The 24,133-nt window shown below is 40.8% G+C and overlaps 3 protein-coding genes and 1 long non-coding RNA gene across 8 annotated transcripts in view; 2 read left to right on the forward strand and 2 right to left on the reverse strand.

Moving 5' to 3' along the window:
* Nucleotides 1-139: 139 nt before the first annotated feature.
* On the forward strand, nt 140-8,109 carry WDR61 (WD repeat domain 61). Of its 2 annotated transcripts, none has more exons than XM_042875787.1 (11): nt 140-205; nt 349-392; nt 485-512; nt 1,744-1,849; nt 2,947-3,119; nt 4,552-4,700; nt 4,893-4,986; nt 5,734-5,827; nt 6,487-6,579; nt 7,107-7,185; nt 7,907-8,109. In XM_042875787.1, the coding sequence occupies exons 2-11, from the start codon at nt 381-383 to the stop codon at nt 7,994-7,996; spliced, it is 918 nt and encodes a 305-aa protein (XP_042731721.1). In that variant the 5' UTR covers nt 140-205; nt 349-380; the 3' UTR covers nt 7,997-8,109. The 2 variants fall into 2 exon arrangements, with proteins under 2 accessions (XP_042731721.1, XP_042731722.1); XM_042875788.1 differs by having other exon boundaries at nt 177-267.
* On the reverse strand, nt 3,298-6,581 carry LOC122182474. The gene is made up of 3 exons (XR_006179815.1): nt 6,142-6,581; nt 4,102-4,322; nt 3,298-3,726 (listed from the first exon to the last, which is right to left on the reverse strand). It is a non-coding gene; the product is annotated as an uncharacterized LOC122182474 (long non-coding RNA).
* Nucleotides 8,110-9,017: 908 nt separating the features above from the next.
* DNAJA4 (DnaJ heat shock protein family (Hsp40) member A4) lies at nt 9,018-14,281 on the reverse strand. 3 transcript variants are annotated; one of them, XM_042875785.1, is made up of 7 exons: nt 13,973-14,281; nt 12,492-12,672; nt 11,485-11,589; nt 10,540-10,767; nt 10,227-10,457; nt 9,696-9,796; nt 9,018-9,621 (listed from the first exon to the last, which is right to left on the reverse strand). In XM_042875785.1, the coding sequence occupies exons 1-7, from the start codon at nt 14,102-14,104 to the stop codon at nt 9,403-9,405; spliced, it is 1,197 nt and encodes a 398-aa protein (XP_042731719.1). In that variant the 5' UTR covers nt 14,105-14,281; the 3' UTR covers nt 9,018-9,402. The 3 variants fall into 3 exon arrangements, with proteins under 3 accessions (XP_042731719.1, XP_042731718.1, XP_042731720.1); XM_042875784.1 differs by lacking the exon at nt 13,973-14,281 and adding an exon at nt 13,334-13,904; XM_042875786.1 differs by lacking the exon at nt 12,492-12,672 and having other exon boundaries at nt 13,973-14,053.
* A 4,646-nt stretch (nt 14,282-18,927) lies between these two features.
* The window catches only part of ACSBG1 (acyl-CoA synthetase bubblegum family member 1), a 30,873-nt gene continuing 25,667 nt past the window's right edge, over nt 18,928-24,133 (forward strand). For both annotated transcript variants that reach the window (XM_042875637.1, XM_042875635.1), the window contains exon 1: nt 18,928-19,007. In XM_042875637.1, coding sequence (XP_042731571.1) covers nt 18,958-19,007 — 50 coding nt within the window. In that variant the 5' untranslated portion in view covers nt 18,928-18,957. The remainder of the gene's footprint in view (nt 19,008-24,133) is intronic.

The raw sequence follows: 24,133 nt of genomic DNA on the forward strand, positions 1-24,133 counted from the left end.
CCCCGTGAGGGAGGCGCGCGCTGACCGTTAGGGCGCGAGGAGCCGCGCTCAGCGGCACCACACGGCGGCGCTCTATGGTCGAGGCGTGGAAGAAGGCCGCGGGATGGGGCGCTCTTGCCGCGCTCTCTGTGGTACGTGACCTCATCAGTGTGCGACGGCGGCGACAGCCGTGGCGACCGGAAGCTGTGTGTGGGGGCACGGCACGGTACTGTAACGGCGCGCCGTGACGGGGGTGAATGCGGCAGCGATCCGGGAGGGCCGCGCGGGGTGAGGCGGGCGGGGTGTGACAGGAGGGCCCCTCGGGCCTTTATCCGTGCGTGTCGCGCCTAATGGATGTTCTCCTTCCAGAGCCTTCCTGCTGAGGTCGCTTCCTCGCAGACATGACCACACAGGTAAATCGAAACATGGCGTTACTCAAACTGATCGCTACTCGGATGGATTTTTAGGCTGTTTATGCGTAATACCAATTGTTTTTTCTTTCTAGTATGGTATTCTCTTCAAGCAAGAACAAGGTGAGAAGGCACTAACTTGTACTTCTTAATTCTGGCTTCCTCGGGTGTTGTAGAACAGATTTGCCACTGAGATCATTAAGGGTGTCCATGTTATGTGTACATCAGAGCAGATTTTCAGCAGCAGACAAAATAGCTGTTGTGTTCAGAGCAATGAGAGCCGGGTGTTACTGCTGCTGCACAGCAGGCAGCTCTTCCTGACCAGCAACAGGGCGACTTGTTTTGCTGATTGGACTCTCCTGCATTCTGAAGCTGTCCTGGGAAAGGTGTACAGGCACTGTGGCTGCAGTGGTGTGTTCCTGCAGCAGCAGGTGCAGTAGACTTAGGATCAGAGCCACCATGATTTCTGCCTGATAAAACTTCCTTCTGTAAAATTTTCTACTAGGATACAGATATTGGGACATGCAGTCTTAAAATGGTAAAACAACACACACAAGAAGAGTAATTTCCTGTTTTCATTTTCTTGCTGGGGGGAAGGATCTGTTTTGTTTTTAACAAAGTACTTCAAGATGCAATAGAGCTTCCAATCTGCTGGGAGTAACTGCTGTAAAAATTAACTCTGAACATGTTTAAAGTTTGTCTTGTTGGATGATTCTTGTGTCTTCATCAGATAGCTTGCAGGAGATGGACAGTATAACCTTAGCTCTTTTAGTACACCTAAGGGCTATTAAACAACTTACATGGTAATTAATGCTAATTAGGAGACAGCCCATGAAGTAGCAGTATCACATAACTGAGAGAGAGAGACAGGGAACAAGATGACAAGGAGAGTAAGCAGTATGAGTAACAATGGCAGGGTTAGGGTATAAGGAAATAAAATAATCAAAAAACAAAACAGAAAAATGGGATGGGACCTCCTGGAGCTTCCAGTCAGAGCTAAAGTCTTGTTGTAAACTAGATAACAACAGAATTATTGCAATTGTATCATTGATTAAGATACAGATATCTATGTGAGAAGGGTAATAAAGAAGGGGTCTGCATTGAGGTGATGCTCCTCTTGCATTAGGCTTGTTTATTTGGAGCTTTCTGTGTGTAGAATATTGCTTCTGCATGTGCTTAGCAATTCTCCCTTTTGTAGGCACAGTCTGTATTTGTGTTTGCCTCAGGCATGTAACTGTGTCACATCAAGATGTTCATTGGCCTATCTGCTCTGCAGGAAGTAAAAACTGGTTGCTGTCTTACATCAAAAGAAAATACTTTAACTTCTAGTTTCAATACTTTCATTCTCTTTTAGCTCATGATGATGCCATCTGGTCAGTTGCCTGGGGAAAGAATAAAAAAGATGGTTCTGAAACTGTGATCTCTGGTTCTTTGGATGATCTCGTGAAGGTCTGGAAGTGGTAAGTGAAGTACTTTGTATTGGATGCTATGAGCAGTAGTTGGTATGGAGTTACAGCAGTCTTAAATTTGCAGAGGCTGCAAGGATGGACATTAGGAAGTATTACTTTTCAGAAAGGGTGGTCAGGCACTGGAATGGATGCCCAGGGAGGTGGTGGAGTCACCGAGCCTGGGGGTGTTCAAGGGAAGGCTGGATGTTGTGTTGAGGGACATGGTTTAGTGGGAGCTATTGGGGGTAGGTGGACGGTTGGACTGGGTGATCTTGAAGGTCTTTTCCAACCTTGGTGATTCTATGATTCTATGATTCTACTCTATGATGTTAGAAATTACATCAGGGAAGGGGTAGCATGGCATACAGCTCTTCTCTTGAGCAGACCTTATCTTTTTCTTTTATAGTGGTAGCATTCTGGGATGCTTCACATTTTTAAGAACACAAACCCTTTTGAAAACACACATCACATTTTCTATGTCTTTTACCACATAGTGGTAGGACTTGTTGCACTTTGAAGCCAAAGAATTAGAAATGCAACTTTTTGAGGTAATGCATGGGGAAGGAATGTGTCTACTGTGAAACAAATAATGGGAGCAAAATAAAAAAAGGAAATGTCATCTTTCTGTCTTATAAAAAGAATAAATCCATAATCCTAATAAAGTAGCACTGATGAGTACTACAGCAAAGAATTTTTTCTCTCCCTAAGTCATAAGAAGACAGATATGTGCTTCACTTTAATTACTTGAGTTGCTGTGTTGTGATATTATAAAAGTGTTTGTCGTCGTTTCATGTTACGGTGGCAGATGAAGTCTGTAATGTAAGTACTCATATATTGCTGTGGAATGGTGATTTCTGTGGGAATACTTAGAAATGCAAAATGAAGTACTTATTTTGCATAAATATGGTAAATAATTAATTTGTTGGTTCTTTCCTTTGAGTACCATAGACAATTTGTGCATTTCTGTCTTTGCTTTTCACTTAGATTGCCCCCTGCCTGACCGAAATGGAGAACTGTGGGTCATCTTGTTTGATTGTTCTGTCTGAGGTTTGAGACTGATAAAGCACCCCTCAGCTATTCATAACTTTTTTTTCCCCCTGTGACAAAAGGAATGATGAAAAATTGGATCTACAATGGACGTTGGAGGGTCACCAGCTAGGTGTGGTGTCTGTGGATATCAGCCACACGGGTTCCATCGCAGCATCCAGCTCCCTAGACGCCCACATTCGCCTTTGGGATTTAGAAACTGGCAAACAGATCAAGTCAATAGATGCTGGCCCTGGTAAGATACCACTGTTACACTGTCTGTGTTATAAGATGTGTACTAACACCAGGTGGTAAATACTGGACAATGTATAACTAGAGTACAAGAGATGACTGGAATTTTTTCCTAATCTTTCTTGTAAAATCTTAAATTCTTAATGATTTTTACCAATTCATCACAAAGTAGTATTGCACAGTTTCACATTTACACACTATTAATGCTTACACTTGATACACTTTTTGGTAGATACTGTAACAATTGGACCAATCAATATGATGGGAAAAGCTGGTTTACCAGAGGGGTAATGACAAAAGGATTGGCACAATAGAAAGGTGCTATAAAGGAAGGGAAGATTGCTCACTTGTATCAGAAGACTCCAGGTTCACAGGGAAAAGCTCCACCAAGGAGGATCTCCAGGAAGAGATCCTTCCCCAGTGGCAGTCAGCCCTTCAATGGGGTCTGAGAGAGGTGCAGCCAGGCTCCACTCCTGCTCACACAGCTGCATTGCCTTCACCTGTGCTCCCAGGGCTGACCGGGTCCTTCCCACAGGTCTCCATCAGTGGGGCAGGCTGGGACTCAGCAGTTCCCATACAGGTACATAAAGCAAAATGGAATCCACCTTGTTCTTACACATATATAAGGATATGTAAAAAAAAAATCACAGTTCAGACTGGTTATAAAGTCTGAACTTGCTATTGACATCTAGTTGTGCATTGAATTTGAGCTGTATATGTGATGCTTATTTCTGCAGTACATCCAGGCCTAAAGGAGCAAGTCAATTTACAGTAAAGCTGAAGCCTGTTGATCGATGTTGCATTCTCCAAGTTGAAATGCAGATTATTTCATTATTGTCTTATTTTAAATATGTCATTGATCCACCGGCAAATCCTTTATTTAAGAACAATTTTTGAGTGCTTTGGGTAATTAACAAATTATTAATAAATTAATAAGCAGGCCTGTAGAAGTGCCTGACTTACATTGTGCCAGGTAAACACCTTACCTAACTCTCAGAAGGTTTTTTAATTCACTCACAAGGCATGTTGATCCATGTTACATTCTTTTATCTGCATCTTTCTCCTGTGTCTTCAGTGCTTTGCTAACTGCTAGCATTTCTTTCTTTCACTGGCTTAGTATCTTCTGTCACGAGGAGAAAAGAATTCAGACTTCACTCAGTCTTAATTCTAAACCTGTCGTTACAGGAGGAGCTTCTAAAACCAAGATCTTGGAAGAAAATAGCACTTTTTACTAAACTGAAATAAACATTTTGTGCTGCACTGCATTAATTATGCAGAAGGAAGTTAACATTAATGAGCTGGTCCACTGTTATTCAGTGGAGTTTGGAGTATTAAGAATAGTACACACGTATGCATCCAGAACTGACATCGTTGGATAAGGACCAGCAGAAGTACTCAGATAACTGAATGTTTTGCTGTTGTTTTTTTTAATACAGTTGATGCTTGGTCCCTGGCTTTTTCACCTGATTCCCAGTTCCTTGCAACAGGAAGTCATGTGGGAAAAGTAAATATTTTCGGTGTTGAAACTGGAAAAAAAGAATATTCTCTGGACACTAGAGGAAAGTTCATCCTTAGCATTGCATATGTAAGAAACACAGTTAATTTCTTACGTGAAATATGTTGTAATATGTTGTCAATCAGATTTTGTTCTTCCTTCAGCTAATTTCTATGTAACATTGTCAGCCATACTTTGTGACAAGGTGCCAAGAGCACTGGGGAGGTACATAGCAGGAATTCTTACAGCTGTTAAATGCACTCTTCTTGTCTTGTCTTACAGAGCCCAGATGGAAAATACTTAGCCAGTGGAGCAATAGATGGCATTATCAATATTTTTGATATTGCAACTGGAAAACTTTTGCACACGCTAGAAGGTAATGAGTTGTGTATTTGCATTATCTAAGTTAATGTTTCACTCAAGAAAATTGAGGGATTTAACAAGATGTTATCAGATAGAACAGCCATGGCATAAATGATGTTTCTTTTCCATTAGATCTTATTTATATAATGTATTCTAACACGTAATATAAACTCAGGCTTGTAGTATAAATGCCTACCTTAAAATGTAACTATCAGTAATGCTTAACTCAGTTTTTAGACTGCAGTTGCTTCTTCTGTTGTGCAGTTGTGTATTGCACAAATGAGGCAAATTGTGCTACTGTGCATGTGGTTTTTTTTCTTCTCTTTAAGGTGTCAGAGAAAACAACTGAACATGTTGTAAAAGATGCACATTTTTAAGATAAATGTGCTTTTAATGTTCATGCAGTTGTGTCCAGTGTATAATAGAGCCCAACAACTTCAAACATGACGAAATCATGTTAGAAAGTATGATGCTCGTCCTATTAGAAAGCAGTGTGAGATCAGAAAATTGTACGTTTTCCTACATTGCTTCTAATTAAGATCCACAGCTGTGAGAACAGGAGGGTACTTTTGTGTTGGTGTAGACATGCCTCAGCATTCAAAGCTCTGAACTACCGCCAGTTTACACTGTATGTTATATGAAGAAGCAAAAGCAGAGAGGTTGCTTTGTTTTAGAAGTGCTGTTCTGGTATAACTCCTTACTGTTGCTGTCATTAGTAGCTGAAGAGCTACTTTGTAAGCCATGAATGCTTCAATTTCAGGTCATGCGATGCCTATTCGTTCCCTGACATTTTCTCCAGACTCTCAGTTACTTGTAACGGCTTCAGATGATGGCTACATCAAAATCTACGATGTGTGAGTTGGCATTTTGCAACACATGGTAACAGTGAAGTAACTACTTTAAAAGGCCAGTGCTGTAATAAATATACCGAACTCTCCACTCTTGGTAATCCTGTCCAGCTCTTGGAGATCACTTTATCTAATAAATAACCTTAAGTACTAAAACACAAATCCTCCAGTTTTTACAAAGCACTTAGGTGAATGGCAGCCTTAGCTTGCAAACAAATGACTTTTTTCATATTTGTCCCTGTAAGGAACAGGTTGCTTTGTGTATCTGTCCTGTGTATTATCTTAAACATGTGTACCCAAGAAATGATATTGTATATGACCTTTTTCTCTTGCACTATGCCAACCACCTCAGTGATCTTCGCTCCCCTACGCTTGCATTACTGTGCCTTCTTCATAGAAGTTTTTCAGGTCCAACTGCTTCTTCCACCTATGCATCTTTTTAGTGGCCTCTTTTTAACTCTTGAAATGGAAAAAAAAAAAAAAAGTTATTTCAACACCATTCTGCTTGGATGAAAAAATGTCCAGAAGTCACCCTCTGTAATCTTTCTGTTGAACTGTTGGGAGTACAGTAACAGCACAGTATGAGCTGATCGCTTTTTCCCTGGAGGGAAAGAAGGCAAATATTGATGTTATAATTCTGTTTTCTAAATTTGTTCTTTCTACAGACAGCATGCCAACTTGGCTGGCACATTGAGCGGTCATGGATCCTGGGTATTAAATGTAGCATTTTGTCCTGATGATACCCACTTTGTTTCCAGGTACTAACGAATTTAAAATCCTTTATGCTTATTTAAAAAAAAAAAAGAATTATAAAGAGAGATGGATCATGAAGTAGCTGTGTTGGAACATTCCAACAACAGGCTCAGGAGACAATCTGCAACATAGTAGCAATTGAACAGGGTAAGCCATCCCAGTGCAGTGTAGTTCCCTCAAAGTGAAAAACATCTGAACCTCTAAATGAGCAATTTGATTCTAGAGATCTGAAAAGTTGTATTAAAAAAAACCAAGTACAATCCAATGTAGTATTACATGTTGATCTAGTGGAGTAACAACTCTTCAGACAGCTCAGACAAGGTGACCCGGGTTTACATAACATGCATTTCTTTATCTTTGTATCAAGGATCTTGGAAGAATTTTCTGGCTAAAATGGGAACCCTCAATTTTATCTTGCATATACAGGACCAGTGAATGTATTTTATAGGTCACTGGAACCTGCTGGAAGACATGTGTCTTTGTTACTGAACTGCAGTTAATCTATTAATTTAGATCAATATTACCTTTTCAGTTCATCTGATAAAAGTGTGAAAGTTTGGGATGCTGGAACAAGAACCTGTGTTCATACTTTCTTTGACCACCAAGACCAGGTATGTTAGCAACTTAAAACTGTTCTGTCTACTCTTGCTTTAAGTCTCCATCTTAACAGGAGAACTTAAGGTGTGCAATTATCTGCACTCGTGTTTAAAATTAGAACTATAGCTTTGGGATTTGTCTTCATCTTGCTATAATGAAATCCTCAAATTGTTAGTAATTTTTAGATACTTAATATCAAACTAATATTTCAAGGATATAGATAGATGTCTTCCGCAACTCATTTTTAGAGGATCAGATGAGGACAATCCCAGATGGCTGAAGGAATTCTTATCAAGCCCTATTGTTTTATCTTTGTCTGTGGTCTTACGACTTCAGACAGCACACAGATGTGTAAGGGGGAACTATTATAAAAGCTCGATAAGCATCCTTGATACTTGAGACTTCATCCTTAAGTGCCTGTACTGTTATTGTAGACTCCTCAAGAAAGCAATCTAAGAGCACATAAATCAAGCCTAGCATTTTCAAACAGGGGCAGGTACACACTGGTAGTTTGAAGAGGATGCATCATCTGTGGTCAGTGGGAAAGTAAAGCCTTTTCAGACAACTAGAGGGCACACTGCTATTAAAAGCAAGAGGTATAACTGAACCAGCTCCAGTGTGGCCTTCCTAAATGATCCTCTTTTGCTTCTTCTAGTCAGTATAACTTGCTGCAAAGACAAATACATTTTTGCCTTACTGTCTTCCCTGATTATCTTCCTTATGTCCTGTTTGCAGGTTTGGGGTGTGAAATATAATGGAAGTGGGTCCAAAATTGTGTCTGTTGGAGACGACCAAGAAATCCATATTTATGACTGTCCTGTTTAAGTGTCTTGAGTTAAGTGCTTTGGTTTTCTGCTGTGGCATTTCTTAGAAATACTGCAGTCCTTGTATTATTACCTTTTTAATATTAAAAAAGCATTTTAGTAATGCTGAAGAGATGAAATATCATTTGTAAATTCAATACCATTTAGCATGGGAGAAAGCTTTACTTTTTTAAAAATAAAAGCTACCACTGCAATTAATTTGTGATTTTTGGAGAAACATTTTTAGAAGGATACAGTCATGTAGAATAACTGCTCAGTTAATCTACCACTGGTATTTGTTCCCTGCCTTCACAGAAATAGATGAGAGCTAGAAATTGTTGTTCAAGCTGGTCAAACTTATTTTAGGAGAAGGGAAAGTGACAGACATTAGGATATGCTTTACTCATCTTCCCATTGCTCCTGAAAGCGAGAGAGGGTCATTTAAGTTGAACAGCTGTTCCAATAATTGTATGGTGACAGGTGCCTGATCATGGTTTAATCTCAGTAAGGGGCAGTACACCTCTTTTCAACTCTGACTTCAGTGATTCTGCTGCAGGAAAAACAGCTCAGAGGGATAAATCATCATTTTACTATGCTATTTCATGGTATTAGAAATGGGAGTAGCATAGCCAAGGCAGGGAGCTTTGTAATAATATTCATTTTAATCAAAGCTGAAGTACCTACTGCTCAAAGGAAACAACACTTTCTAGAAAAGGCTGAGGTATGATCTCTCAAAAACCTAAGTTCTGGTTTTATTTGGAAGCATTATGGTGTATGTCATTCTGAAGCACATAGAGGCCACTATACAGATTAAGGTTGTAGATCTGCAAGTTGTTACACTTACATAAAGCTGAGCATTAAAAGAATACTAGCCTATTGTAGAGAAGAGGGAAAAGATTATTATGGAGAAAGAACACTTGATATACAAGAGGAATACAGCTAACAGGGTTGCAACATGCAAAGGTAACCATACAAAGGAGAGCAGGGACTTGAATTTATTTAGAGGTTCTAGATTGGTTGAAGAAGTACAAGGAAAAAAAACAAAAGGTGAAGTTCTATTTATTAGAAGTAACTTCTGCTATGTTTTATTCTATGAAATTAATTTTTCAGTATGAAAATATTTACATAAGACACTACTCAACTTCTACCAGTATTGTGAGTCTTATATAAATAGCATCAGTGAGATAAATTGAGAACCTTCAAAGCACAAGGAAACATACCAACTCAGGTGGTTCTCAGCTGTGTGACTTTTGCTTTATATATAAAGACAAGAACACAATATAAATTAGTTACAAAAAAAAAAAAAGTGATACTGACAGCGCAGCAACTCAATTTGCTGAACACAAAGACCACAAGCAGTGGCTATTACAGCCATGCAGTTTTCATTGTGAAAATTTACATTTTAGGCAATATCAACTCCACCTCAATTTAAGATGTCTGACACTGTACACCTGTTCTTGGACCATCCTCATCTTCTTCATATGCTTCTCCTCCACTGTTACGGTAGGTTTGCTCGCTTGGGTCAAAATCTTCAAGATCTACTTGATCCATCTCATCTGTAATCATGACATCTTCTCTTGGAGGAAGTAGAGCCTCCAGCATATTCAGTTTCTCCCTTGGAAGCCAGTGCTGCTCTGGAAACTGGACCTAGGATTTATTTAAAATGAAGTTATTTCTGATGGTAACAATTCATTTGCTGCAGTAAATAAGCAGTTGCTTACCAGAAACTGTATAATTAAGCTGCCTCTGTCCATCGGAGATTTGTAGATAGGCATCCCTTCATTGTAGATACACTTCAGGTCACCGTGTTTTATCACTTCACCTACACAAAAGTTGGGAATTGTTTAATGTGACAGAAATTCAACTATCAAAAGCAACATTTAGTTTTCTAGAGACTAGGGAAAATTGTGGATTGAAGAGTACTGAAACCAAACTGAATAAAAGGAACACTGAAATAAGCTCCTTAAGAGGATTTCATCTACTGTAAAAAATAAAGTCAACTAATTCAGTCTGGTGGCTGTGCTAAGAGAAGCAGATGATCTAATACAGTTTATAAACTTAAATCCCATAATTGGAGATTTCGTAAGAAGCATTTGACATCTTTAGCTGTAATTCCACATGCAATATTTAGTTGTCACTCTTCAATCCTGAATTAAATCAAGCATAATTATAGTTTGTTGCAGCAGCTGATTAAGAACAGACAGCATAATCAAACAAGCATTTTGTATGTCATCAGAATTCTGAAGACCTACCTGGTCTAGATGATATGACAAGGACTCTGTTATCAAGAGTTTCAATAGTCTTTTTGAAACCACATAAAGCCTCTGAGAGTTGAATTCTCATTTTTGTAACTAAGTCATGGCCTCGTCTCTGAAAAACACCATGATCCTTTTGATCAAGCACAATTATGACATCACCAGGCTCCAGATCAGGCTCTTGATCACCTTCTCCATGAAACACTATCTTTTGACCATCTTTCATACCTACAGGAAAAGAAAGCACTTTATTCTCTGCAGATCTATCGGACTGGGAGTAGAGAATACAAAACAAATACTCAGTTCTCACCTTTGTCAACATGAACTTCTATGATCTTTTTCTCTCTTACAACCTTACATCCATTGCAGTTGTCACACCTGTCCTTTGGATTTATTCTTTCACCTTGGCCTTTGCATTCTGGACACACAGTTTGGATTTGTTGTACCATGCCAGGCCCTATCTGCTGAACAAGAACTTGCATTCCTCTTCCTTTACACACAGGGCACTTCTCTATTGCACCTCTCTTTCCACCATAACCTACGGCAAGAAGTAGTTAAAGATATTTCAAAGACCAGAATTAGTCTAAAGTAGTCAAGCTAAAACTCACTGACTTCAGGAGAACCTTTAGAGTAACTCAGAGTCCTTCTGTAACATATTTCCAGTGTAATTATATATACTTTCTATGACAAACACGCCTCACAAATTAAACATTTCTACATAAAGCAGTCAAGGTACCTATGCACTAATCTTTCCCCTCTATCCCCCAATACATTTTTGTTTTCTATTATCAACATACAGCATTCCAGAGCTGAATATTCCATAAACACCCTGGAAAGAACTTGCTTACAAAATATTTAATTAAGTACTACAACACAAGACCGCATTAAGTTTAACCTCAAGACCAGACATCATGATACTTAAGAGCTGTAAAATGAGTTGCATAATTGAAGCTAGCCTTCTACCCACAATGATTCAAGGAAAAAAACCCAGCTAGCTATTAAAGCTTCTAATTAAGGTATTTAAAAACTCCCTGAAAGTTATCATCAAGTCTACCATTAGATCAATAGCTTAACACCACTGTGTTTAGGAAGACAGCCTTGCTCTTGACTAGGCACTGGCATAAAGCAGTGCAAAGAAGCAAGTACACTGATAAACATTCAAGAAAAGAGAAGATCCACTTAGTTGTTAATCTTCCACTACATTCTTTGAAAGAATCATGAAATAAAAGGTGTTTGAATCCACTACTTATTTTACCTTCGCATTTCCCACAAATAACATTTTTTTGCAGTGCCAGTTTCCTTGTAGCACCATTATATAAGTCTTCAAGAGATACACCTAGCTGGTGCACAACATTCTTGCCTTAGAGAAAGAAAAAAAAAAACAGATTAATTCTGGTTCAGCAACTCAGAAGACTAATGCTTATTTAAAGGCTCTATACTTGTTCGTACATGCAGTCTCACTAAAGAAACAGAGTTAATTCCAGACTTGGAACAGAGCTCAGCCCCTTAAAAGCAGGTGCTATCAGCTTCCACTGAGCAGCACCCACTTAAGTCAGAACATAAAGTTTAGCTGTAGTTAAGCAAAGCATCATTAACACCACTCTATCCCTACTCTTGCCCCGATTTCATAAGCTTAACTGAAAGGAAAAAGATGCAAGGACACTACCAGCTTCAGATCTACTCAAATTAGAAATGCCTATTAGGCCTACCTACGTATTTCCATGCCACTTCATAGCATAGTTTCAAAATCTTTATAGCAAGTTACTACTCGCTCTTCCAGCAGACACTGGAAATGAAAAGAAGCGATTGTGCTTTGGCAGCATTATATGCTCAGCATCACAATTTCTCTCAAATCTTTTCCATTTAGATTTAGAACAGCTTCAGCTTAAGTTGATGGTGTCCTTTGAAGCAAGTTGCCCAAAGCACATGAGCAAGTGAGGCACAGATTTGGAAAGAAGATAACTTAAAACCCATCTGCTAGCCGTCTCAAGCACCATTTCCCCCACCCCTCGAGATTACCCTCACCCATTTTAACAACAACAAAAAAAAAGCACAACTCATCAGAAAGATTGCTAATAGCTACATCATGTTATCTACTTAATTTCGCTACTAGAATAACTAATATTATAGTTTACTTCATCTATTGTTTTAGCTAGTAAAACCCATACTATGTGCACTTAGCAGAACAGCAGTACTACAGCACGGGTGTTTTATGCTTAAGTGCATGGTTAGAGTTTCTAGAACTTGTTTAGAACTGTGTACCTCTTCTCTCTCTATTCATTCGGCCTCCACCACCAAAGAACATGTCAAAGATGTCCATGGGTGAAGAGAAGCTGCCGCCACTCAGGCCTCCTTCTTTAATAGCCTGCTCCCCACCCTGGTCATAGAGGTCCCTTTTCTTTGGGTCCGACAGAACTTCATATGCCTGGGATATGAGTTTAAACTAAAAAGAAAAAAGAAGCTCTGAACAACTATGACCAAGAGGAAAAATAAGCCTCTCATATGCAACTGAATCTTCAGACTAAGCTGCTGTCACACTTACAATATTTATTCTTTTCCAAGAGGAAAGTCCCTGAACAAATAAGTCACAGACCCTACTAATACACTTTAGTCTATAAAGAACAACTCCTGTCTCCCTCCCACCCACCAAACGTTACAAGTGAACTTAATTCAGAGTCACATCCAGCTTACAAGCATACGCTAACTGCCCCTTTGGTGATCATTGGTTGCCGTCATTACATACTCCTAACACATCTGTTAAGAAAGGGGCACCACATTATCCCTGTCCCGAGTGGCTCCCCGATGGTCAGTGGCCAGTGCTAGTCATTCTAGAGCTAAATGGAGATCCTTCATAGGCACTGCACTCCTACAGCCAACTAGAATTAAGCAGGTACTTTTAACTTTGATTGACAAGACACTGGTGTTCTACTCATTACACATGGAAGACTTAAAAATCAAAACATCATCCTCATAAAAAGGGATTATTTTTGAGTAATTCCAAGGTTCCTATCACTAAAATAGTAGACAAATTAAGTCTAGCTACTTTTAAACACAATTTGCTATTACTGAAATGACAAGCTCCGGAGTGAGCATCATTTACTTACGGACAGGTCAACTGGCGGGCCAAAATTAAAAGCAGATGTTAGCTGAGCCCACATTACTACTTCACTAGTTTTAGTACTCTGAGTTAGTGTACTAAATGCACAGAAACTGAAGCTTCCTTTCCAGCAGCGAGGGATCATCAAACCAATTCGCAGACAGATGAAGCAATCACCCAAGTTTGATTGGCTTTCCAGTCTTCCAGCTGCGATGCTCGTTCCCATACAAGAAATTAAGTTCAGCGGGTCTCTATCAGTGCCTGGGGCAGCTCTGCCGGAGGGTGCTCGCGGTGTAAGCCACAGGACGGCGACCCCATCCGCCAGGATGTGCTGATCTCACGGCAAGCTGCCGGCAGCATGGCACCGCGAGGGCACCAGGGGCTCTCCTGGCTCTGCCGGCTTTAAAGCATCGCTCCTAGAACGGGACTCAGGCCGACGAGCACAAGCAGAGGAGTAAGACCCGCGATCAACGATTCGCCCTCTGCAGCAGGACGGCTCCCAGCACAGCCCTGCACTCAGCACTGCCACAGCCGCATTCTAACAAAGGCCGCCCCGGGAGCCGCCCAGCCGAGCGCGGAGCCCAGGCGGGCCGCCCTGCCAGCATAGGGACCGCCGCTACCCCCCGCGGCCCGGCCCGCTGCCTACCCGCTCGCCCTCGCTGGGGTTCTTGTCGGGGTGGTACTTCAGCGCCAGCTTGCGGTAGGCGCGCTTGATCTCCTCGGACGAGGCGGTGGGTTTCACCTGCAGGATGTCGTAGTACTCCGTCTCCTTCACCATGGTGCTCCGCGAGGACGCGCCACGCTTACAAAGCCTGGAACACCTACAGCGCGTCTAAAGGCTGCAGCCGCTCACCGCCACCCGCACCTCAACACCGTACCGCACTCAGAGACCTCAATGATGGCCGGCGCTCCGCCTCTTCCGCGGCTTTTATAGCGGCGCCGGCCGAATCTTCTGGAATGACGCCGCGCTACGTCACGGCGCTGGAACGGTCTGGAACCCGTGCGCGTGACGTCACTGCGGGGAGCGGAGCGCCGGGCGGCGCCTCAGGGGGCGGGAAGGTGGCATGGGGCGGGAAGGTGGCATGGGGCGGGCCGGGCCGAGCTGCGTGTGGGCGGGACCTTGGGGGGCGGGGCTGAAAAACTCAAGCTGATTAATTTAAGTTGTTATGAGGGGAGTGCGTCGGTTCTGTGAGGGGATGCTGTGGTGGGTGTGGGTGCTGTGGATGTAGCAGGGCTGTGAGCAGCCCGTTTGTTGCTAAAAGCAGTAGTTAGTGAGTGCTGTCCCAGAAATGTGGCACGGATGAGCTGCCTTTATCTTTGCTTTCAAATATTTGTTTTCTCACTGTTTCCGTTTGGTTTTTTTAACCTCGTTATTTATTGAGGGAATTAGCAGAGTTGGTGTTTTGAGGCGGAGTGTGTTACCTGTGCTGCTTTCATGGAATCACAGAATGGTCTGGGTTGAAAAGGATCACAATGATCATGTAGTTTCAATCTCCTGCTATGTGTAGGGTTGCCAACCACCAGAGCAGGCTGCCTAGAGCCACATCCAGCCTGGCCTTGAATGCTTATCTTGTTAATTGAGGACAGTGCTCTGCCTCTGAAGTAAAGTACACACATCCTCTTTTCCAGTACTGTGCAATGGAATGGAGTGGGAATCCTTATCTCCATACTCTGTAAGAAAAGTAGTACAGCTTCTTAGCGTGCAGGCACATTTCTCAGCAATTGGAGCAGCTGTTCCTTTCTCTACTCGGCTAGCCTGGTGCGTACCTCCTGGTGCAGTTGTCTCCTCAAATCTGTAGCTCCAAACTAGCAGTTGCTTCCCTGTTTTTCAGTTGAATATCTGATCTCTCTTACTCTTTCCCTTCCTTTTCTTCCCATTGCATGTAATACTACCAACTGCATTGTCAGTTTTTACTTACAAAGTACTAGTTTGCATGCAGGTGTGCACAGCAATGAAAAAAAGCACAGAAGCTCCCTTCTTTCCAAAAAGGCAGGACTGGTTGCTGGGAAGAGCAGGGGTAATGTGATGGCAGCTCCTGCTGCCTGCTTTGTTTAACCCTCAGAGGACTCTACCTTTGTTTTTTGAAATGGATATTCACACTGCTAGCACAAAACTAGTCAAAACAACACCTCCCATCTGGCCTTTGCAGCGTTCATTATCTTTATAGGCCTCAACAAGTATGCATTTTATTTTTCAATCTCTACTGTATTAAATACTCATACAATCCCTTTGTTTTCTAGCCATGCTGTGTGTCATAAATCGTGTCTTCTGAGCTGTGGAACTGTTACTGAAAAGAGCGTCCTGTCTCCTGGTGACACAGGTATGAATACAGTCTGTTAACTGAAACTCAGTTTCTTTGAGCACTGCTGATTTTTGTAAACAGGTTCCCAAAAGGACCTGTAAGAACTCAGGAGCCTGAGGCCTTGAGTTTCTGTTTTCAAGTGCACTGAAGTTTGCTGCTGTACTCTCTCACAAAGGTGGAATCTGAATCATAACAAACTTTGTGTCCTGTTGAGCTGGATTTTTTTTCCCAGGTGAAGCAGGTATCAGGATTTCTACAAATGTATCAGGGAAATAACCTTTAAATAACACTTCTAACCAATCATTCTTAGTTAAAATATACTTTAGAAAGACTATATAAAAAATAACAATCTAATGTAGTGGACCTTACATGGTGCTAGAGTTCTTTGCACAGATATAGTTGTTGAAAAGGATATTCTGTGCAGAAGCCAGAAAGAAGAAAAATGCTTTTCCTCTTGGTGAAAGGTAAAAGATTGAAATGATGGTGCTTGCTTTATGTTGTTAGGGTGTTACAGTGAATGACTAGCATCTTCAGAGGATTTTTCAGAGCTGAGTTTTAATTAAGTGTACTGTAACCTGCAGAAGTTAATTTTATGTAACTGTAATACAACAGAGTAAGGGCTGTTACCTTAGTACTGCTTTGATTGGCTAAAGGCAGCTTATCTTGAGGTGGTTTATGCCTATAGGAAATGTGACTCAGATACAACTGCACGAGTGAACACCTCTAAGGAAATATCAGATGGCAGGTGACCTGTGGTCCAATCTGCACTTCTCCTCAGAAGGAAGCAATATAATTGTTTCTAGATATGCTTGTCCTCAGACCAAAACTTGTTTTGACCTTACAGAATGCTCTCTCCAGGTGCTCAGAATCAGCTCTCTCTTCTTTGTGTGTATTGATGCCTACTTTTTTTTTCCTCTCACAATTATCTTCCTTAATCACTACAAGCTGTAGTTGAAAACAAATCTCAGATCTGTTATAGATGCTGTGACTCTAGAGGCTTTGCACAAATTGATCTGTTTCTTTTTTCTAACTGTGGAACAATTCCTTAGAATGCAGAGCGTGTTGTTCAGAAAAGCAAAATGCAATTCTTGTTGCTGTGGCGTGGCCAATTAGAGAAAATATTTTTACAGGTATGGCTATTGGAAAGTTTAGTTATTTAAATATGAATACATGACAGCTAGTTACATTTATGACTAGTTACAATTTGTACATATCTTCGGTATGTTTTGGGGCTCAATTTAAGACTCAGTGGAAGAATAGGAAAAGTCATGTTTAGAAAGATGTTTGGGTTTAGAATTCTGAGACCTGCTAGCATTTAAAGGTAATTGCTGAGCTGATTAAAGTGTTTTAGCTAAAAATTTTGAGGCCTTTTTAAATTTTATGATATACATATGTGTGTTTATTTATTTTTAATATGAAAATATTTTCTGTAAAGGTAGTGTCTAATGACAGTAAATGCAGTTATCAGCCATCAGCAAAGAACATCCGAATTAGTGTACTCCTCCATTCATCTTAAGTTTGTGGTGAGACAAGCACTCTTGCCTTGAAGGGAGAAAAATGAGAGTGCACAGCTCTGGACAGGTTCATGTTGCCGTAGCAGCACTGTGAATTAACCCTGAAATGTCCTGTTCCAGACATGAATGGGGTGCCATGCCCTGCACCCGCTCTGAGGCTGATCTCTGCACTGTGGCTGAGTTACTGGCTGTAGTAACAACACTGCTTTGTTCTGGCGTCTGCAGTATTTCTGTTTGGCATCTTGTGACAGTGTAGGGTTGCAGTGACAGTGCATATATCAGTCCCTAATTCCTGGCAGATTCCAGCCATGATTGTAGAGTAAAGGACATAAACAGTAGGTGAGCCTTATTCGCCTCTTAATTTCCTTCAAAGCTTTGCAAGCCTGCTTGCGTTCAGAAAGCTCACCTATAGCCTGGAAAAAGAGGCCTGTTCCACTGCAGCAGTTCAGGCTGTGAATGTGATGCAGTCTTGTGCAAGTTGCAAGCCAGCAGTAAAGAAAAAGGTGACTGTGCTAACAGCATCATATAAATTGCAGCATGTAAAAATCATTGGAAGGTGAGGTCGTTCCTTACTGAACTCTTACAAGTTAGCATCGTTTACTAGGATTTACAATTTGAAGCTTGAAGAGTACTTAGAAATGTACCAGGACTGCAAAGACAACTTAACTGTAGAACTTTCTCTTGCAGCACAGCATTCATGGTTTTGTAGTTAAAATGACAGGATTGTTTGTAGCTGACAATTGCAGGAAACTTAGTTTGACACAGTCATGAGAGCTTTCTGTTAAACAGTGTGTAACACACATTAATATCAAATCGTGTTGTGCACAATTAAGCATTTGTGCATGATGCAAGATACTTTGGAATAAAATACTATTCTTTCTATAAAGCTTCTACAAAGTTTGCTGGTCTTACATTTTCCTAATCAATGTGGCTTTGTACCACTAAGCAACATTCTAGAGTGTGTTTTGTGGCTCTGAGAGCAAGTGGCATGGCACAGCTCGCATCCCTCTCTCCTCCTTTCAGAAGTGTAATCATTAACACAGCCTTCCAGGAGCAGCCCCTGGCTGAAGTTGTATCTGTGGGTGTAGAGTAGGGAAGTACCAGTGGGCTCAACCTGAAGCCATCGCAGGAAAGCTGCTCCTGGTGGGAGGGTTGAACTGTTCCCTGGGTCTTATTTATTTACTGGCAGAGAAGTAGCCAAAGTAGCCAAACTGGGCTTACTGCATCCTGGGAAGAAACTGGAGCTGTGTAGAAACGCCTACAGTATTCAACAGGTCTGCGTTGGTGTAGGCAATGAAGTGCTAGTAGTTGTAATGCTGGAGGAGGTGCTTGGCTGTTGCTGTGCTGGGTTTCATAGGTATAACTGACTTCAGGGAATTACCTAATGTAATTAATCCATGTTTTCCTCAAAAAAACGATTTTGTTGAGTGCTCTTTTCTGGAAATCATGGTAATAAAAATAAGAATTGCTTCAACTTGTGTAAACTAATTTGTTAGAAGTCGTGTCAAAAGAGAAGATTTGCATTTTAAAGCATTGTAGACTCATTAAAATTCTTCTCATGGATAATTAAAGAGAACTGGATTAAAAGGAAAGTTTAACAGTAAGCGGCTCACAGCACTGCGACATTTCAAGCATGTTAAAATCAGAAAGAAACAGCTTTTGTGGCTGTAGTCTCCTCCTCTTGCATTACGTGTTGTTTTTTCCAACAAATAACCAGTTACCATCAGTTTCTTCTATTGTCCATGTTGCTTATTTATGCCCGACCCGCACAGTTCTTCAGCATATTTGTGACCAGCCTCAGAGGGTGTGTCAACATGCCTAACACTGGGGAGACTCTTAAGAAAAATCTACAAGATGAAAATGGGTAAAGTAGCTCAATTATTTATGTTAACAAACTGATTTTTGGATATTTTGGAACCTCACTTTCTCTTCTATTACCCAGTGGATCCATGAGGGCCTTGCATGCCTCACAAGGGCTCAGTCTAATGTAAAATTAGAATTATCCTTGAATGAGATGAAATGGTAATGAAAATTCTAAATGGTTTTATTCTATGCTGACTCCTAGTTTAGCATTAGTCCTAATTCAGTATGAACTGTGTTGCTTATATCCTACCTGCATATATTAAATTGTATGGTGTTCATTTTCTAGCACAGAGGCTCTTAGCCCCAGAATTAGGCTCAGCAGAAGTTTGTGCATAGCAATTCTTACAAAAAGTGTATTTAATTCCTGTGGCTCTGCTACTCGGAGCTCAACAAAAGTGTGGAATACTAGTTAAAAATACTGGCCAGCTACTAGAGTACTGTGCTCCAGCAAATTAAATTATTAATGTGAGATTGCAGGCCTTCTCAAGTAACAGAAGATAGCAAAGTTCTGGAAGTCAAGAAAAGAACAGTCGTGCTGCTGAGCCATTCCCTCACGGGTCTCCAAAGGATAGAGCAGTATTGAAAACTGCAAGTTCAGAACTGTCTGCTCTGGACATGCTACCATTCATTTTGTGTGCTCTGAATTGACTGAAAAAACATCCTTGTTGCAGCTATGACTGTAAGTCTTCCCTGCAGAAATGGAAGGGATAAACTTTAGGTGATAATTTGCCTTTGTTATTGATCTTCCCATCAGTGGCAACAGAACTTAAACAGAAAACCCATCTCTTAGATCAGGAAGTGGGGAACTTAGTTTTAGAAGAGTTTATTTCGCAGTTGATAATACTTTCTTACATGAAACAAACCATCTCAGCTGCTCTTTTCTTTTTGTCCATGGCAGCAGAGTTTTTGAAAATACTTATTTTAATTATAGAAGAATGAATGATACAGGAAATGTTTTAACTTCTGCTTATTTTGTCAGTATTGCTGAGTAGTAATTATTGGTTCCTACAAACATATCAGGCACACATTTGGTTGTTAAATCTAACTTCACTTTGATTCAGATAAGAGCTTGCACGTTACATCACTTGGAAGATTTGCTTGATGTAATTGGATTTCTTGCTTCTGGAAGTGCTGAAGTATTTAATGCTAAAGTTGACAATTTTTAATGCACCTCAAACTTGTAAGACAGTTTGCTTTGTGATCAGTACAGGTGAATGTACACACTGATGTGTGAAAGTTAGAATTGTCAGTAAATCAGTGGTAATGCCTCTGTTCTGGTCCATGCGTGGTCCTACCTGTGAGGTGCTTACTGCAAAGATGGTGTCCTGGCTTTGCATTGTTAAAACAAACAAAAAAATACAGAAAGAATGTTAAAACATACAGAGGTTTACAAAACAGGAAGTTGAAGTTTCTTGAATATTCTTTAAATTTGATAAAAAATGTGCTTGGTGTGTGGTTTGTTCCTGAAATTCTAAGGAGAGAAGATCAGAGGCTAGTGCTCTGACTGCTTTCCATCCATTCAAATTCCCTGCCTTAAATACATTGTTTCTTGAAGAAGTCAGTGCATAGTTACTGTTTTCTAAGTAGCGTTGTCCACCTGGTGTGGTTTGAAGTTGGGTGAAGTTTCTTTCTTGGTGCTGGAAGCAGGATTTCAGGTGAGGAGAACCAGACAAACAATATCTATTCTAGCGAGACCGGCAGAGCTAGAAAGAGCTTTTGTAAGGCTGAAATTCAGTGCGACCTCAAAAAGGAGTGAGAGAGGAGATAATGAGTTCAGCATGACCTAACTGCTGGAATCCCTTTCACCCACATACTTCTCAGCTGTCTGTAAAACAAAAGATCAAAATATACAGGTTGTTGGGTTTTGTTTGGTTTGGGCTTTTTTGCAAATACAAATCTGCTTAAGGTGTGTGCCAGCTGTGGCTTACGGCAAAAGGCCTTTCTGCTGTTATCTTTCTCTTTAGTGCTTTGTTCTTCATTAAACTTTTGTGTTGCTTTTAAATATCTCTGTGTGAAAAGAAGCTGTATTAATAAGTTAAGAGACAGTTATCTGGTGCAATCTGAGAAGACTGATTGTCAAATCAGCTGAATGTTTTTGCAAGAGTAGGCGCATGTTTGCACTCATTTGTGGCCCCCTTCTTAAGTCTCATAAGGACACTGAAACTAATTGGAACCCAAATCTAACCAGTTCTTTAAGGACAAAGGGAAATTTTAAATAGAACAATAGGGAAAGTATTACAATATTGCCCCAATTAAAAAAGAGGATTAATTGGTAAATAAAACCAGTTATAATAGACAGTGATGCCCCTGTAAAGGACCACAAGGGCCTCGTAGCTACTTAAGGTAGGAAAAATTTTACATGTAGTACAAATTAGGATTTAAGGAACTATAATGTTATGTGCTGCTACTCTCCTTCTTTTCCTTATGCAGCAGAACACAAAGAAATATTTCTTAAATGTCTGGGGTAATAATTAATAGCATCTCAGTCAGGAGATACAGAATTTCCTACTTATTTATGTTGCTTACAGGTTTCTATTTATCTGATGAGCTATCAAAGCTTTGGCACTGTGTAATGTTGATTTAAATTAGAGTGATTTCAACATCTTTGTCTCAATCTCTGACAGATGTGTGAGTCTTAATTTATTTTCTTGCACTCCCTCCTACCTCCTCTCCCCAGAGTTCTGATTTAAAATGTTGGACTCAGCACTTGCAAGACACGAGGGAAACTGGGAAAGGATTACTCATAAAACTGGATCTGGGTGATGTTTAGTGGCTGAAGATTCTGAGCAAAGTGCCAGGATCATTCAGGTTTTCAGAAGTACCTGTAGGTAATGTGACTGCCTGCTTTTTTGCTGAGTAAAGAATTGTCAGGTGATTACTTAATGATTTCATCTTGAATTAAAATGGCCCAGTAATGCCTGACTCCCAGTAGAAAGTGCTTTGGAATAAGCAACTGCAGACCCAAACACACTGCCAGAAGCAGCCCTGGCATAGGCTAAAGCTGGTGGATTGCATACGGATAGGTTGTCCTGGAAATCGGGTAACAAAAGCTGGGGGAGAATAAATTCTCACTGACTTGGAAAGGCAGAAAGGTTCTGCCATGGCAAAAAGTGCATGTTTTCCAATTCAGCCTCACTGTGTATTTCAACTAAGGTTTATTTTTAATTGGGAAAGACTAAGGCAACAAAAGTAGTGATTGAGGCCATAGATGGCATCTTCTTTTATAGAATGGTTCCTCCAAATTAAGTCCCATATTATGTCAGGAAATACTGTTCAGAAAACATTCTTGCTAATGGACTTGTGCAAAAGTATGTTTTGATCCATTCTAAATGGTCAACACTGTGTAACATGAACTCATTTTGATCTAACTGGCATGCCAAAGTGACCTATCAGCTCCTGTGTGTGCCCTGCAGAGGTTTTTGTGTATTAGTTTTGGGATCATGCTTCTGTTTGTTTGCCTAAGCAAACAAAAGAGAAAATAATCTTTTAGATAGAATTTGGGAATGTGCTATGCCTACACTAATAACCTTGCACGATGTATGTAGGGTGCCAGCCTTAACAAAGTCCAGATTTCAAAAGCACCTTGGTTGTGATAGGGCATCTTAGCACCTGTATGGGAACTGCTGAGTCCCAGCCTGCCCCACTGATGGAGACCTGTGGGAAGGACCCGGTCAGCCCTGGGAGCACAGGTGAAGGCAATGCAGCTGTGTGAGCAGGAGTGGAGCCTGGCTGCCCCTCTCTTAGACCCCATGGAAGGGCTGACTGCCACTGGGGAAGGATCTCTTCCTGGAGATCCTCCTTGGTGGAGCTTTTCCCTGTGAACCTGGAGTCTTCTGATACAAGTGAGCAATCTTCCCTTCCTTTATAGCACCTTTTTATTGTGCCAATCCTTTTGTCATTACCCCTCTGGTTGTCATGGTTCTATGTTTTTGTTTTTTTTTTGTTTCTGGGTTTCAGAATTCCACATCAAAACATCATGTAGTGTACGGGGCATTAAAGTGTCACTGCCCCAATTCCAAGTACCTATCCCTGTACATTACAGCAGTCACGGGATCTGGCCCTTCCGGGTGGGGGGGGTGCTCTCTTGCTGCCTTGCAGTGGGTGCTGAAGGTGCTTTCCTAGCCGTTCCAAGCTTTTCAGGTTTGACTCGGTCCCGGGAACTCTCTCTCTCATCTTGTCTGATTTATTCATCTCAATTTCAATTAAATTGTATATATTGTGTTATCTTGTATTCCGATATTATAGTAAAATAAGTTTTCCTCCATAGATTGTTGCCGCTGCTCTTTTCCTCCCTTCCTTCCCATTTTTGTGGGACAGGGGTGGGGGGGGAGGGCAGAGGCCTGTCGCCCCTGTCACGGACATAGATTGCTCTGGTCAACTCCGTGACACTGATAAACCAGCTTTTCCCATCATATTGATCTGTCCAATTGTTACAGCACCAAACACAGTTCTGCAGCACGTTTTCTCCTTGCAGCAGTATACTTAACAAGCTTGTGATTCAAGTAGTCCCCAGTGTTGTTTCAGTTTTACTCCAAGAATGCCATGTAACAATCTTTATAGAGTCTCTAATTAATTTTTTTAAAAGGTTAGCACCGTAGAAGAGCTGAAGTATTAAATTATATTAAAAACTGTGTTCTTTCACTCTGGAGTGATGGTTCTGTATAATGTTCTGAGCAATAAACTGTTGATAAAAGAGAATTTTGCACTCTGAGAGCAAAAAGTCTCTCCAACTGCTTAGTTGGCTGAGGCAGGTGACAACTGCTTTGCACACAGTGTTACAAACTTGGGTGCTTCTGAAGATGTCTGATGCGTAGAGCTCTTCAGATGACATTTGCATGTTAAAATGCTGCCAGGGTGAGTCTAGAAGTTCAAACTCGCTGGTTGATTTTTTCACATTACACTGCTAATGTTTAGGGAGCAAATTATAAACCAAACCAGTATCTTAGACCTTATCTGGGTGGGAATAAAACTATAAGGGATTTTCCTTTGGGAGAATTGGTTACTTATGATTATTTCAAGTTCTGAGTAGTCTCACAGGAGGTTATTCTGTTAAACTATCAATCATATCCATTTTCTTCTGAGGGCTTTTTTGCCATTATAGGCAAAAGTAACATTCAGTTGTCTTTT

Source organism: Lagopus leucura, unplaced genomic scaffold, assembly GCF_019238085.1.
Source record: "Lagopus leucura isolate 7727_CA_CO unplaced genomic scaffold, USGS_WTPT01 Super-Scaffold_100015, whole genome shotgun sequence".
Taxonomy (NCBI): domain Eukaryota; kingdom Metazoa; phylum Chordata; class Aves; order Galliformes; family Phasianidae; genus Lagopus; species Lagopus leucura.